Below are 13,026 nucleotides of genomic sequence, written 5' to 3' on the forward strand. Positions count from 1 at the left end.
CTCTCTTACCTGGAAAACCACCACCTCCCTCATTGGCTTCCTGGTTTTCTCTCTTTCACCCTTTCTAGAGTCTTTTTTTCTTTTTTATGCCAAGGCCATAGTGACCTTTTTTCCCTTGCTTTTATTGAAAAATAATGCACATCTGGATTAATAAATTGTGGTATATGTATACCATGGAATAATATGCAGCCTTAAAAAAGATGGAGACTTTACCTCTTTATGTTTACATGGAGGGACCTGGAACATATTCTCCTGAGTAAAGTATCTCAAGAATGGAGGAAAAAGTATCCAATGTGCTCAGTACTTCTATGAAGTACTTCTCAGTACTTCAGTACCAACTTAAATTTACTCACACTTCCTTATGAAAGATAGAACACAACTATAGCCCAGAATGAAGGAGAGAAATGGAGTGGGAAGGGAGGGGAGAGGGGAGGTTTGATAGAGGGAGGGTGAACGACGGGACCACACCTATGGAGTATATTGCAAGGGTGCAAGTCAAATCTGTCAAGTGTAGAACATAAATGTCTTAACACAATAATCAAGTAGATGAGGCGAAAGCTATGTTGATTGGTTTGATGTCAGCATGTCAGATTGTATAAAAAAATCAACACATTGTACCCCACATATGCATAAATGTATTCATGATCTATGTATATGACTTAATAAAAAAAGAATGAAAAATAACGCACCTGTAGTGAAGTGCATAAGTACCCAGCTGAAGATGGTGAGGGCTCTACCCTGTTGCTCTTCCTGGGGCCATGGCTTCCCTAAGAGGATATGCCTGTCCTGATCTGTCGCTATTGGTTAATTTTGTCTGTTCTAGAACTTCATATAAATGGAGTTACACAGTATGTTTTGTTTTATTTAAGGCTTTTTTTAGATTAACAGAAAGTTTTGTTTTGAGGCACAGTGTCACTTTGTCACTCTGGGTAGAGTGCTGTGGTGTCAGCCTAACTCACAGCAACCTCAAACTCTTGGGCTCAAGCGATCCTCCTGCCTCAGCCTCCTGAGTAGCTGGAGCTATAGGCACCCACCACAATGCTCACCCAGCTTTTCTGTTTTTAGTAGAGATGATGTCTCACTCTTGCTCAGGCTTGTATCCAACTCCTGAGCTCAAGCAATCCATTGGCCTCAGCCTCCCAGAGTTTTGGGATTATACAACCGGGTCTGGCCAGCTAGACACAAAATTCTTGAGATTAATCTGTGGGGCTATGCACTTCAGTCTTCAGAGCTTTCCCATTGCCATGTAGTATTTTGTTGGAAGAGTGAACCCTTCTTCATTTTTCCATTCACTTTCTTTTCCCCCCTAAGCAGCTGCTAATGCATTCACTTCTTGAGAGAAATTTGTACTATTTCTGTTTCATCATATTAAGAAGCAAATCTGATCATGTCCCCCAGGGGATTTAGACCCCTTTCAATGGTTCTCCAGCATTCTCAGAATTAGTGAAAATCTCTTCTCAGGACCTGCAATGTCCTGAGCAGTCGGGTCTCTACACTTGATCTGCTTCTGTTTCCACACTTGTTCCCAGAGCCTTCTGAGCTCCGGTGCGCTGCTTTACCCTCTGCATCCGCGTGGTCCACGCTCTAGGTCTTTTTTTTTTTTTTAAGAGTCCAATAACTGTTTATTTTTTTCTCCAAACTTTTCCCATAACTGTGTAACTAATCCTTCCACCAAGAAAATGAGTCTCACACAGAGTTTTAGTTGTTGGAGATTCTTTCGTTTTGTTTTTTTTTTTTGTCTTTTTTATATATTTATTCTTTTGGTAACCCTTTAAAAGTGTCAATTCAAAGGCCCATCTTGAGCACAGACTTTGCATTAGCACCGGGCCAGTGTATCTTAGGATATGATAAAGATACCCAAGAGATGTTTGCTGCCTTGTAAGAATGTATAGTTTGCTTGAGGACATAAAAGTGAATATTTGTTAGCAATTAATGCTCTATCAGCTTTTACTCCAAAGTCCTGGGAACAGAGCACCCGCCCTAGGTCTTTGCACGTGCGACCCCCTCTGCTTGTGATGCGTTTTGCCCCCTCTCTGACCCGCTCCACCCAGCTAAATCCTTTATGTCTTTGAGGTCATATCTCAAAGTACCTTCTCAGGGAAGCCTTCACTGGCTGGCCCCCACTTCTAGACTCCACACCTCCTGTAGTCCTACACTTCTTTCACGATCCTAATCTCCCTTGTAATAACAATCTGTATGGTTATTTGAGTAATATCCTTCCTTCCCAGTAGACTGTGAGCTCTGTGAAGACAGGCGCTGGTTCAGCCTTAAGCTCCAGCACCACCCAGACCAAAGACAGGCACACTGTAGGTGCCCACTAGATGCTGAAAGTTGGCTAGCCCCTGCCTTTCTTTGAGCCCAGTACTCTCTGCCTGCCCCTACCCAAACCCCCCCAGACACACACAGACTTTCTCCCATGAACTGTTAGGGAAAATCCACTCCTGCCCTTTCCCTCCTTGGCAACTGCACAGGGCAGGGGCCGCTCTCCCTAGGGGTGACACATCTAGGGGGCGGGGGACACATCTAGGGGCGGGCCCCGCCCCTGCCCCACAGCGGACGCTGAGTTGGCCCGGTTGGGCAAGGCCAGAGTTGCCCCAGGGGAGGTTACTCATCCTGGGCTCAGGTAAGAGGGCCCGGGCTGGGAGACGGCACACCCAGGGGGGACGCCGAAGGAGTCGGACGGAGCCATGGACCCCGTCAGGAAAGCAGGTGCTCAGGCGGTGATCTGGACTACAGGTTGGCTGCTGCTGCCGCTGCTGCTTCACCAAGGTGGGTCCGCTGCCAGGAGGGGGCAGAGGGGGTCCGGGGTGGTGGCTCCAGCCCCCCACAGAAAGGGCTGTGGGAAGGATTTCCCACTATGGGCAGAAAGGACTGTGGGGAAAGTTCTTCCATCCTGAGTAGAAAGTTCCCCTGTCCTGGAGCGAGGAGCTATGGGCAGAGTTCTCTCATCTTGAGCAGAAGAGGGCTGTAGGAAGGGCTCACTCACGAAGCACCGTCTGCTGTGGGGAAAGTCCTCCCATTCTGAGCAGAGACCTATAAGAAGATACTCTCCCTACCCTGGCATGAGGGCCCCACGGCAGGGGTCAGCTACGGCGGACACACGGGGCTGTGGGATGGATGTTCCCGTCACAGGCATCAGGGCGTGAAGGAAAAGGGTCCAGTGTATCGGGTACCCCCGGATTTCCGGGAAGGGTTTCCCTACTTCAGTCCTGGAAATGTGTGTGCAATAGGGTTGTCTCATCCCGGGGACGGAAGGCGTGGGAAGCACTATTTCTCTGCTGGGGGAGGAGGCTTTGCCAAGGATCCCTCAGTTCTACTCGGCTCCGCACCACAGGAACGCAGGCCCTGGAGTGCTACAGCTGCGTACAGAAGGCAGATGATGGATGCTCTCCGCACAAGATGAAGACGGTCAAGTGCGGGCCGGGCGTGGACGTCTGCACCGAGGCCGTGGGGGCGGTGGAGACCAGTGAGTGGGACCCCTGGTCCAGGCGCGCCCCTCAGGCTCCGCCTTCTTACAGTCCTCTCGGAATCTGGCCATAGCGTCTTAACGCGGTCCCATCCCTCCCTTTCAGCCTGGCCAGGACCGTTCAACACTGTTTTGCCCCCTTCGTCCAGGCCTGACCTTTTCTCTGAGATTAGAGGGGTTCCCAGCTGAGAGTTGAGAACGAGGTGGGCTGGACTGGGAGAATCCATGTTGGGAGGACGGCTCACCTCATCCACCTTTTCCTCTCCACCCCAGAGACCTCCTTATCCCTGCCAGCTGCTCTGTACCCTGGGACTCAGCTCTTTGAGGTCTCCGTTGACCCCGCCCCTCTGTCCCCTTTTGTTGGCTCTTTTAGAGGCCCCCCCGCACCCATCCCAGCCTGTGCGTTCTCCGGTATTGTCCTATCCGAGGCCTCGCCTCCTCACAGTCCCCACCCTTCTTTGACCCGCGCTCCTCCCCTCTCCACAGTCCACGGACAATTCTCGGTAGCAGTGCGGGGTTGCGGTTCGGGACTTCCTGGCAAGAATGACCGCGGACTGGACCTCCACGGGCTTCTGGCTTTCATCCAGCTGCAGCAATGCTCCCAAGACCGCTGCAACGCCAAGCTCAACCTCACCTCGAGGGCGCTCAACCCGGCAGGTCCGTGGGGGCGGGACCGCAGGCCTGGGGCGGAGCTACGGTCTGGAGGCGGAGCTGTGGCCCTGCAGGGAGTACTCCGCCGGGACGCAGGCGGGGTCGCGTTCTAGAGCAGGGCCGAGAACTCTGGCGGGGCTTCACTGCGGCCTGCACCCGAAGGTGGCGCTCCGGAGGGCAGGGCTTTGAGCCGGTCAGCGGTATCTGTGATGAAGCGTGGTCACGCTCTAGGGCGGGGCTAGAGACCCAGCTGCTGTTCTCCAGCCCATTCGACCCGGGTTCCTCCCCTCGCAGGCAACGAGAGCGCGAACAAGCCGAACGGCATGGAGTGCTACAGCTGCGTGGGGCTGAGCCGCGAGGCTTGCCGGGGGACCGCGCCACCCGTCGTGAGCTGCTACAACGCTGGTGACCACGTCTACAAAGGCTGCTTCGACGGCAACGTGACTTTGACAGCAGGTGAGCGACCCCCGGAGCACAGGACCTGCGGGAGCTGTGGTAGCCTTTCTGAGCCTTGCTGGGCCGTAGGGAGCCCTTTACCCACAGGGCTCCCCACCTCCAGCGCATCCCGGGAGCTGCAGGCCTAACTGCTGCTTTGAGAGACAGCATCGTGGGAAATGCCGTTTCTTCCCACAATACTGCATGGGGATACTGAGGAAATTGCTTTTGTCCCAGAGCATTTTGGGGAAAATACATTAGCATAGAGGCTGCTGCCAGGGAGGACAGAATGGGAGGACATGCCATGGGAAATGTATTTAAGCCTCTCAGCTTCACCCCAGGTACTGTGACAAATCTACTTCTGAGCCTTTAAAATCGAGGGGTCCCCACCTGGTCCAGAGTATTAGGAGAAAAGTGGTTCAGTCTCCGGGCCTCTACCTCACAGGACCATGAGAGTTCTTCAGACCCCATCCTCTGCCAGATGTACTATGGGAGATGTAGTTGGGACTCTAAGATTATATTTTATATATTTTGGTGTGGACATGGGAGGTGGCTGAGAGATGGGGGCAAATGGCAGAGGGACGCAGGAAAAGGGACGCAGGAAAAGTTTGTTCCAGCCTTTGTTTTTGTGAGACGTGTTGTGTCCCAGATAAAGACTTTGTTGCAAGTCACACTTATAGTTCAGCCTGCACGCTTTTCCTCTCAAAGCACTATGGAAAATGTGGCCCACCAAGTGCCAAAGACTGTGTCTGTTTCTCAGAGTGAGAACGGAGTTGAGGTTTTTGGATTAATGATGCAGAGCCCCTTTGTCCCATTTGGGGGGTACTCTGCCCCTGATCTTTACCTGCTGCCCCTAAGTTTCATTCTGGCTGTGCCAACCTTCCTCCCTCTAACCACTGATCTGTCTGTGTCTTCCTCCTGCAGCAAATGTGACTGTGTCCTTGCCTGTGCGGGGCTGTGTCCAGGACGAGTTCTGCACCAGGGATGGAGTGACAGGCCCGGGGTTCACTCTCAGTGGCTCCTGCTGCCAGGGGCCCCGCTGTAACTCTGACCTCCGCAACAGGACCTACTTCTCGGCTAAATTCCCACCCCTTGTCCTTCTGCCTGCTCCAAAGCCCACCACTGTGGCTTCCACCACTTCTGTTGCCACTTCTACCCTGGCACCAACTACTTCCACCCCCACCACCAAACCCACCCAAGCCCCAACCACCCAGACCCCTACCCAGAAAGTAGAGCACGAGGCCTCAGGGGGAGAGGAGACCAGCTTGAGTGGTGGCCCCATTGTCCACCAGGATCGCAGTAACCTGGAGCAGCATCCCCAAAAAGGTGGGGCCCAGCAGCCCCCTAATAAAGGCTCTGCAGCTCCCACGGCCAGGTTGTTGGCGCTTCTCTTGGCCGTGGCTGCTGGTGTTCTACTATGAGCTTCTCCACCTGGAAACTTCCCTTTCACTTACTTCCCTGGCCTTGGGCACCTCTTCTTCTTCCCGTTACTTCCCTTTTCCAAAATTGGACTGGGCTGGCCCAGTCACTGTCCTTCCGTCCATTGTCTCCCAGGATCCCCAGCTTCTGCTGCACTGGTTTGTGGCATTGGGAAATAAAGTTACTGTTGTATATATCCTGCCGTGGTGTTCTGGCTTTTTGAGGGCAGCAACTGTATCCCTCTCATCCTTGTCTCTCCCTGATGCCTAGGACAGAGTGAGGAAAGTCAGCTGTCACAGGGAAGGTGGGAGAGTGGATGATAAGTTCCCCTCTCACTGTCTCCTGGCCAGCCTGGAACATGGGGGCAGGCCGAGCACCAGTTACATCCTCCAAGCACTGAGCCGCCCTTTCATCTTCCTGGGAGTTGGTTTCTTTGTCTTCCTTACTAGACTGTGAGCTCCTCGAGGGCAGACACCAGTGCCTTATGCCTCTGTGTGGTTAGTTTCTGGAGCATAAAGGCTTCAGTAAAGACTTAATGACTTTGTATAGTGCTGTAAAGGAGTAAGTCCACCTCATTTCTCATAATAACCTCTTGAAGCTGAGCTGAGGCAGGCAAGCCTTTCCTGGTAGGCTTTGGGATGGCTTGGTGGGAAGGACAGAGGAGCTGAGACCTAGAGCCACAGCCCTGTGGGAAGTTGGAGTTGGTCTCCCTTGATTTCCTGGGGTCTACCAGCTTGTGAGTGGAGATGGGTGAAACCATTAAGCAGCATGGAGGAGTAAGTGGGACTGTTAGCAACACTAGGGAACGGGGGCAGGTTTCATCTAATCTGGGCTTGCGCACCCTCCCCAGGCTTCACCCTCCCTGCCATCAATCTGATTTATTTATTTATTACTTTTATATGTATTTTTTTATGTTGGAGACAGAGTCTCACTCTGTCACCTTGGGTAGAGTGCTATGGCATCATAGCTCACAGCAACCTCCAACTCTTGGGCTCAAGTGATCCTCTTGCCTTAGCCTTCCAAGTAGCTGGGACTATAGGCGCCTGCCATAACACTCAACTAATTTTCTTCTATTTTTAGTAGAAACAAGGTCTCCCTCTTTCTCAGGATGGTCTCAAATTCCTGAGCTCAAGCAATCCACCTGCCTCAGCCTCCCAGAGTGCTAGGATTGTAGGTGTGAGCTACCATGCCTGGCCTTTCGTCCATCTGATTTATTAAGATCACCCACTGCATCACACTTGTCTAGGGCTTGACAGTGCTGCCATCGGTCACTTCTTGGTAATGGCGACTTCTCCAGCTTCTCCAGTCAGATGAGGGCCTGGCCCTAGAGGCCCCCAGAGAGGAAAAGACTGGCTTGGGAATGAGAGGTCCTGGTAGGCTTTGGGATGGCTTGGTGGGAAGGGTCAGATGTAGGGAATAGTGAGATATAATAGTAATATTGCCAATATTGTTATATTTTATTTCTATTTTTTTGAGACAGAGTCTCACTGTGTTGCCCAGGCTAGATTCCCCTGGGATCAGCCTAGCTCACAGCAACTTCAGACTCCTGGGCTCAAGTGATCTGCTTCAGCCTCCTGAGTAGCTGGGACTACAGGCACCCATCACAATGCCTGGCTAATTTTTCTATTTTTTAGTAGAGACAGGGTCTCGCTCTTGCTCAGGCTGGTCTCAAACTCCCAAGTTGAAGGATCCTCCTGCCTCTGCCTCCCAGAGTGCCAGGATTGCAGGTGTGAGCCACTACACGCGGCCGCTAATATTGTTATTAATAGTGAGGAATAGTATAAGGTACTAATAACAAAACAATAGTAAATAACGATTATAGTAACCAAACAGAATTCGTGAGAGCTTGAGCTCTTATTATAATATATACCACATATACTGTAATGTACGACGTACAAGGGGTAAGTATTACCAGATGCCAGGTCTGTGCTTTTAGTGTTTGCATCTATAATCTTGTTTGATTTTTCATATAAATTCGCAGATGGCATGATTGGGGAAACTGAGGCTTAGAATGCTGAAGTAATTAACCCACATTTATTGTGTGCCAGGTACTGTTTTAAGTGTCATAATTGGATTAATATATTTAATCTACACAAACATCCCATGAGCTAAGTATTCATTGTCTGCATTTTACAAGATGGGAACTTCAGGCCCCGAGAGATTGAGACACTTGCCGCAGATCATGCAACTAATAAGTAGTAGACCTTGAGTTTGAACCCAGGCAGACCAGCTTTACCCAGCCCAACCAAGACTGCCATAACATTTCTCTCCTTTTTCTTAGCATTTACTTAAGAAAACTTGTCATGGTAAATTCTTTCTCTGCTCCTTTTAGGTGTATGTAAATCTCTATACAAGTCCCTTCCAGTTTACAATGCGGAAAGTGTGTTTCTCAAGGTCCTGGGAACTATCTCTTTGAAATGCAAACACCAAAGGAGATATAGAAAACACCCAGGAAGGTGAGAGCCTAACTTTGGTAGATGTCTTGCTCTGACCTGTAAAAGCATCTCCAAGAAAGTTCCTTTTCCCTCCAGGTAAAGCCAATTAGCAAACACGGATGACCTGCAGTTTCCCTTTCACTCCAGCTCTTAAAAACCCTGCCATGCGGGCGGCGCCTGTGGTTCAAGGAGTAGGGTGCTGGCCCCAAATACCGGAGGTAGTGGGGTCAAACCCAACACCAGCCCCAAACTGGAAAAACAAACAAAACAAAACAAAAAACCCCTGCTATCTATGCTTTGTTTCAGCAGAGTTGAGTTCAAGTCTTCCTTGCCGGTTTAACATTGTCTGCTGCACTTCTGCTTTGGCAAGCCCACGCTGTTAAGCTGTTGTTAGCCAGCGTGTTACACAGGTTCAGCCTGAGAGGTTGGTAACCAAGCCTGTTTTTGCCACCTCTGTGGTGCAGGTCAGAGTACTGCTGGGTTTCTCAGGGTATTGAGGCTAGAAATCCTTTCATCACCTCTACTGCATGGGGGCTTCTTTCTTTGTTGGGGGAAAGTTCCAAAGTGAGGAAAAGACTTTACGAGTCTTCCTCTTGCCTATCTCAGACGTGCAGGGTCCTCTCTCCTCTCCACTTGTGCCCTGCCTCCCTGCGTCCTGCTACGGCCAGGGTTGGGTGAGCCACAGTCTCAGAGCTGAAGCACACGTTAAAGGATCATTCTTAAAAAGGTAAAATCATGAATCTCACACAGATATAAATTGAACATGTGCAAGTATTTCATTTATCTCACTGATTACTAAGGGAACTGGTAAAACATTACCACAAGTTCAAAGGAAATTCAAAGAATGCAGATGTATAGGCAATCAGGAATGCTGAAATAAATTTCTAGGTGGACGCAATACTGGCCACGGTGCCATGCTCCTGCAAAGCTTTTAAGGGAGATTCCTTCTTCATTGTATCTTCCAGCTTCTGGTAGCTCCAAGTGTTCCTGGGCTTGTACGATGCCTCACTCAAGTCTCGGTGTTCATTTATGTCCACATTTCCTTCTCCTCCTCTTCTTCCTGCTTCTTCTTCTTCTTTTTTTAAAAATTGAGACAGAGTCTCATTTTGTCACACTTGGTAGAGTGCTGTGACATCATAGCTCACAGCAACCTCAAACTTTTGGGCTCAAGTGATTCTCTTGCCTCAGTCTCCCTAGTAGCTGGGACTACAGATGCCCACCCCAATGCCTGGCTATTTTTTTGTTTGTTTGTTTTTTGCTTAACAGGCCCAGGCCAGGTTTGAACCCACCAGGTGCGGAGCATGTGGACGGCATCCCAACCACTGATCTATGGGCGCCCCCTTCTTTTTTTTTTTTTTCTTTCTTGAGACAGAGTCTCACTTTGTTGCCCTGGGTTGAGTGCTGTGGCATCGTAGCTCACAGCAACCTCAAACTCTTGGGCTCAAGTGATCTTCTTGCCTCAGCCTCCTGAGTAAGTGGGACTATACATGCCCTCCACAACCTCTCTAGGTTTTAGAGACAGGGTCTTGCTCTTGCTTAGGCTGGTCTTGAACTCTTTTTTTTTTTTTCTTTAAATTTTTTTTTAGAGTCAGAGTCTCACTTTGTGGCTCTTAGTAGAGTGCTGTGGTGTCACAGTTCACAGCAACCTCCAGCTCTTGGGCTTAGGCTATTCTCTTGGACAGGTGCCCGCCACAACACTGGCTATTTTTTATTGCAGTTTGGCTGGGGCCTGGTTCGAACCCACCACCCTCAGTATATGGGGCTGGCACCCTACTCACTGAGCCACAGGCGCCGCCCTGGTCTCAAACTCTGGAGCTCAAGCAATCCACATGCCTCAGCCTCCCAGAGTGTAGATTTACAGGCATGAGCCACTGCCCCTGGCCTAGATTGAAAATACTTGAAAAAAATCACCTCTGTGCCCAAGGTGTACAGATTTTTCTTGTTGTTATTATTCCCTCAACCTGTAAATAGTTATATTGTTATACAGTATAACAACTATTACATAGCATTTACATTGTGTTATTATTATAAGCAATCTAGAGATGATTTAAAGTATACAGAAGGATGTGTATAAGTTACATTAAAATCTTTTTACTAAGCTCTTTTATATCAGTGACCTGAGCATCCATGGATTTTGGTATCTGCTGGAAGTCCTGGAACCAAACACACTTGTCACAACTAATGAGTCTATATTGATACATTATTATTATCAAGTTCATACTTCATTCAGATTTCCTTAGCATGTCCTTCTTTTGTTCCAGGGTATCGTCTAGAGACCACATTACAATTAGTTGCCACTTCTCCTTGGGTTCCTCTTAACCGCAACAGTGTCTTTCAGACTTTTCTTGTTTTTGATGACTATGACAGTTTTGAGGCACGCTGGTGGAGTATTTTGTAGCATATCTCTCAACCAGAATTTGTTTGATTGATTTCCCATGATTAGGCCTGGGGTTATGGGTTTTGGGGAGGAAGAGCACAGAACTAAAGTGCCATTCTCATCCCATCTTATCAAAGGTACAGTACTGTCAGCATGACTTATCACTGTTGGTTTTGACCTTGATGACCCAATTAAGGTAGCATTTGTCATGGAAAAGTGACTCTTCCTCATTCCGTGTTGTACTTTTGGAAGCAAGTTACTATGTGAAGCCCACACTTAGGAGTGGGAAGTTATGCCCCACTTCCTTGAGGGCAGAGTATCTGCATAAATTATCTCTCTGGGTGTGGTGGTGTATAAATGGAGTCCCAGCTACTCCAGAGGCTGAGGTGAGAGGATCGTTTGAGCCCAGGAATTCAAAGTTACAGAGACCTATGATTGGGCCACTGCATACCAGCCTGGGCAACAGAGCAAGACTCTGTCTCAAAATAAATATTATTTGGATTTTTTTCTGCATGAGAGATTTGTCTACTCTCCTCAATTTATTTATTTAATCAACCAACATGGACTCATGGATATTGATTTTATATTTTGAGTTATAATCCAATACTCCTTCCTTCCTTCCTTTCTTTCTTTTGTGGAGACAGAGTCTCACTTTGTCACCTTCAGTAGTGTGCTGTGGCATCACAGCTCACAGCAACCTCCAACTCCTGGGCTTAGGCAATTCTCTTGTCTCAGCCTCCCGAGTAGCTGGGACTACAGGTGCCGCCACAATGCCCAGCTATTTTTTTGTTGCAGTTTGGCCGGAGCTGGGTTTGAACCCGCCACCCTCAGTATACGGGGCCGGCGCCCTACCCACTGAGCCACAGGCGCCGCCCTCCTTTCCTTTCTTTTCCTTTCCTTCCTTTCCCTTCCCTTCTTTCTTTCCTTTTTTTTTTTTTTAATTAAATCATAACTGTATACATTAATGCATTTGTGGGGTACGATGTGCTGATTTTATACAACTGGGAATGCTTACATCAAACTGGTCAACATAGCCTTCACCTCATTTACTTAATTATTGTGTTAAGACATTTATACTCTACACTTAAAAGATTTGACATGTGCCTTTGCAATATCCACCATAGGTGTGGTCCCACGATCACCCACTCTCCATCTAACTTCCCCCTCCACTCCCCCTCCTCTTCCCTCCTTCATCCTGGGCTATAGTTGTGTTTTATCTTTCATATGAAAGTGTAGATGATTATACATTGGTTTCACAACAGTAGTGAGTACTATAAAGATACTTGGAGAGTGTGCAGGAGAAACACTTCTTTCTTTTTTCTTTAGTTGAGACAGAGTCTCTCCCTGTTGCCCAGGCTAGAGTGCCATGGTTTTAGCCCAGCTCACGGCAACCTCAAACTCCTGGGCTCAAGTGAGTCTCCTGCCTCAGCCTCCCAAGTAGCTGGAACTATAGGCACTTTCCATAATGCCAGGCCAATTTTTTGGCTCATTTTTCTTTTTTCTTTCTTTTTTTTTTGCAGTTTTTTTGTTGGGGCTGGGTTTGAACCTGCCACCTCTGGCATATGAGACCAGTGCCCTACTCCTTTGAGCCACAGGCACCGCTCCTCATTTTTCTATTTGTAATAGAGGTGGGGTCTCAATCTTGCTTGGGCTGGTCCAGACCTCTTGAACTCCAGGGATCCTCCTGCCTTGGCCTCTCAGTGCCCTAGGATTACAGGAGTGAGCCACCTCACCTGGCCTACTTTCTGCTCAAATTTGTTTGATTGGGCCATTGGGAGAGCTCTGATCTCCCTCTGACATACCTCCATCAATATGGGTTTCCTCCGTGGGATGGCCACTGAGATTCTGTTTATTTTTTTCAGCCATAGCAGGGCTCTTTGCAGTCTTCCCTACACATGCATGCTTCAGAGGTCATGCAGAGACTAAGCAGAAGTTATAAAAAGATTTTGAGGTTCTCCTTTTCTGAATCCTTCCTTTCAGGGATTTCTTCTGACAGTTTCCAGATGTTTTTGTCACCACCACAGACTCTGCCCTTTGATTCTACAAGCCAATAAGACTGTAGATTTCTACCCACGGCACTGGCTGAATTTGTCTTTGGTTTAAAAGTTCACTGAGCGCCGTTCCATTCTTCCAAGTACAGACACTGTTCCAGGTTCTGCCTGTCTTTGATCACCGTCTAGTGCAGTTGTTTTTCAAATACGCTGCAGAATTTATAGTTTTTATTTGTGGGGAATGAGAGCTGT

General features: G+C 48.6%; 1 protein-coding gene across 1 annotated transcript; it reads left to right on the forward strand.

Annotated features, from left to right (window-relative positions):
- The first annotated feature begins 2,584 nt into the window (after window positions 1–2,584).
- LYPD3 (LY6/PLAUR domain containing 3) lies at window positions 2,585–6,172 on the forward strand. Its single transcript, XM_053607141.1, has 5 exons — window positions 2,585–2,769; window positions 3,335–3,466; window positions 3,953–4,123; window positions 4,412–4,573; window positions 5,477–6,172. The coding sequence occupies exons 1-5, from the start codon at window positions 2,688–2,690 to the stop codon at window positions 5,971–5,973; spliced, it is 1,044 nt and encodes a 347-aa protein (XP_053463116.1). The 5' UTR covers window positions 2,585–2,687; the 3' UTR covers window positions 5,974–6,172.
- The last annotated feature ends 6,854 nt before the right edge of the window (window positions 6,173–13,026 follow it).

This window comes from Nycticebus coucang, chromosome 10 (genome assembly GCF_027406575.1).
Source record: "Nycticebus coucang isolate mNycCou1 chromosome 10, mNycCou1.pri, whole genome shotgun sequence".
Taxonomy (NCBI): Eukaryota; Metazoa; Chordata; class Mammalia; order Primates; family Lorisidae; genus Nycticebus; species Nycticebus coucang.